Source organism: Aplysia californica, unplaced genomic scaffold (genome assembly GCF_000002075.1).
Source record: "Aplysia californica isolate F4 #8 unplaced genomic scaffold, AplCal3.0 scaffold00632, whole genome shotgun sequence".
NCBI classification, from domain to species: domain Eukaryota; kingdom Metazoa; phylum Mollusca; class Gastropoda; order Aplysiida; family Aplysiidae; genus Aplysia; species Aplysia californica.
In genome coordinates this window covers 443,046-445,914 of record NW_004797902.1, presented here as the reverse complement: position 1 = coordinate 445,914, position 2,869 = coordinate 443,046, and the positions used below count along the sequence as shown (strand labels likewise).

Below are 2,869 nucleotides of genomic sequence, written 5' to 3'. Positions count from 1 at the left end.
AGAAGATGTCGTGCAGTATATAATAAATAAACCAATAAAGTAGGGGACGAATTCTGAAGGAATAAAATAGCTGGGTGTTTTTTGTTTGTTTTTCTTTGGGGGGGGTAGTTTTAATAGAGATTTTACGGCGCTCGCAACTGTATAAGGTCATTAAGAGCGCCAGATGATTAGAGGTGTTACAAGAGAGTAACAAACATAAAAGAGAAGAAGGGGAGATAAGGGCGATAGATGTTTGATAGAAAAGAAGGACCAAACCACGCCAGAGCACCCGCCAACCACCCACAAGTAGGTGTTTGCATAAAGCAACAGGGCAGGTGTTTTTACATTCCAAATTATGACACAATTCATATCATTTAAATTTAGGAGGCGGCCTCCGACCCCGTCTGTTAGGAGAGCCAATCCGGGGTGAGAGGGATACAACATCTAACCCCTACAGAAAGATTGAGATGAGATGAGACACTCGCAAAAAGATTCCCCCGACTGGGAAATGGAACTCGGGTCTCCTGTGTTGGGCAGCTTGCTGTCCCCGTCGTTTAGGCGGAAAAAAAATCTGAAATTATGGAAACTGGGCCCAAAAATGTGAAATTAAACGATTCAGTTAATTTTAACAAAGAATGGTAAAGGAAAATAATCAGAAATTATGGGGAAAAATTGGAGGATCCACAAACCAATTGCCTGACTCGTCGCATGATAACAGTTGCTCGCTTTTTTCATGAACTCTAATTTAATAAATAAATAACAAAAATCTTAAGACCTCGATGTTGTCGTGCCTTCCGCTTACAAAGCAAGGAATTTTTTACCTAAACAAATGCGAAGCGTGTTAACAAAATGAGTTACTCCTCGCAATCCATAAATGGAGATATTGGCCGAAATCGACACTTGGGTAAATTTTTTAGATTTTCTAATGATGCCATTTTCTTTAAGTACATGTATAACATGCCTTTCATACTTATAGACTGTAAAAGCGTCACTTTTATATCATGTAATAATAGTATCTATTTCCAAAGGGCTCGAATCCGAAAAGTAACTAATTTTATGAGCACACTTCACAAATTGTAAATAACATCGTCGTTTTGCCAACGCAGCAACATGTGGTAGGTAAGAGAAAACTTCACTGCTTGCGCTGTTTTCGTTTTGTTTTGTTTTGATTTTGAGGGTTTATTTTTTGCTTTGTTTGTTTTTGTCTATGTGGAGGAACAGGGTTGGTTTGAGGAGACGTGTGAGACTGGGGGGCTGAGCTCAACGGCTGACTGAGCACATAATTAATGCTCTGAATGCACGATCGCAGAATTTCCACATGCTGTTGGACACAATTTTGAGACACAATCCCAGCTCCTACCTCCCGCCCTCCCCCCTCCCACAAAATCATCATCATTATCATCATCATAATCATCATCATCATTATCAATGCCTCTCTCACCCTATATCAGGGCATACGCCTCGAACAAACATTTTCCACCTTTCTAATCCAGGGACAGCCTCTGCCCTGTGTTTCCACATGTCTAATCCAGGGATAGCCTCTATCCCGTGTGTCCACATGTCTAATCCAGGGATAGCCTCTATCCCGTGTTTCCACATGTCTAATCCAGGGATAGCCTCTATCCCGTGTTTCCACATGTCTAATCCAGGGACAGCCTCTGCCCTGTGTTTCCACATGTCTAATCCAGGGATAGCCTCTATCCCGTGTTTCCACCTTTCTAATCCAAGGATCCCTCCGTCCCGTGTTTCCACCTTTTTAATCCAGGGATAGCCTCTATCCCGTGTTTCCACCTTTCTAAACCAGGGACAGCCTCTGCCCCGAGTTTGTCGGTGGAAAAATAGAAGTCAGTGGCCTAGTGGTTAGGCTACCGGACTCGTAATCGTGAGGTTGCAGATTCGGGAGCTCGTGCCGCGGCCCGACGTTGTGTCCTTCGGAAAGACACTTTACGCAAATGTTCCTCACTTCACCCAGGTGAAAATGGGTACCCAGCTATAGACCATGAAAGATCTTGTCAGAGTGTTAGTGTTTTAGCGCTTAACCAGCTGCTCGCACTGTACGCTTCCCGGAAAGCTGAGAATGTTTCTGAGTGTTCTATGGTCTGCTGTGGTAATAATATAGTGTAAAGCGATAGAGCTTGCTTTCGAGGGAGGACATGCGCCATACAAATTCTATTTATTATTATTATTAAGCCCTCCAAACATAGGGAAGAGACCAAAAAAATTATTGTAGTTGTAGGAATAACATAACAGAAAGAAGAATTGGGGTCCCACTCACACTCGAACCCAGAACCCTCTGAGCGGCAGATCAAAACGTTTACCCCTCTGCGCTACAGGCAGGTTCCAACATCGCCTTTTCTGTCCGTAGGTTCAAGAATGGTAGTTAACGAGAGGCAAAAAATAAATGTGTTTTGTCAGATCATTCTGGGAATAAATGGTTGAAAGTAAAACGCATTTCTACCAGGGTGATCAGATAAAACGCATTCTTCTTATTCGTTTGCCTTTAGCTCAAATTCGATTAAATTTGGCTTAGTCATGGTAAATGAGATATATCTTCATATGGGATAGTCAAACAAAAACAACGTTGCTATTTGTTTGTTTAAATTAGCAAACAAACGCCAAATTGCGATTATCTCGAAACCTTGATTTTGAGAAAAAATGCGTTTTATCAGATCATGGCAGTACAGTCGTCACAGCGCGGCGCCCACAGACACTTACCTCTGACAGCTGCTGTAGGACATATCGGGCTCCCCTCTCTTTGAAACTGAAACATAAGAACGAAATATAAGCATGTAAAAACCGTTCATTATAGGTTTTACGGCGCTCGCAACTGTATACGGTCATATGAACGCCAGAAGATTAGATGTGTGTTATAAGAGAGTATCAAACATAA

The 2,869-nt window shown here is 42.1% G+C and overlaps 1 protein-coding gene across 1 annotated transcript in view; it reads right to left on the bottom strand.

Annotated features, from left to right (window-relative positions):
* Window positions 1-2,869, bottom strand: part of LOC101847452 (L-threonine ammonia-lyase) — a gene marked incomplete at its 3' end in the record, with an annotated part of 46,435 nt that overhangs the window by 24,087 nt on the left and 19,479 nt on the right. The window contains 1 exon segment of the mRNA XM_013087740.2: window positions 2,695-2,740. Coding sequence (XP_012943194.1) covers window positions 2,695-2,740 — 46 coding nt within the window.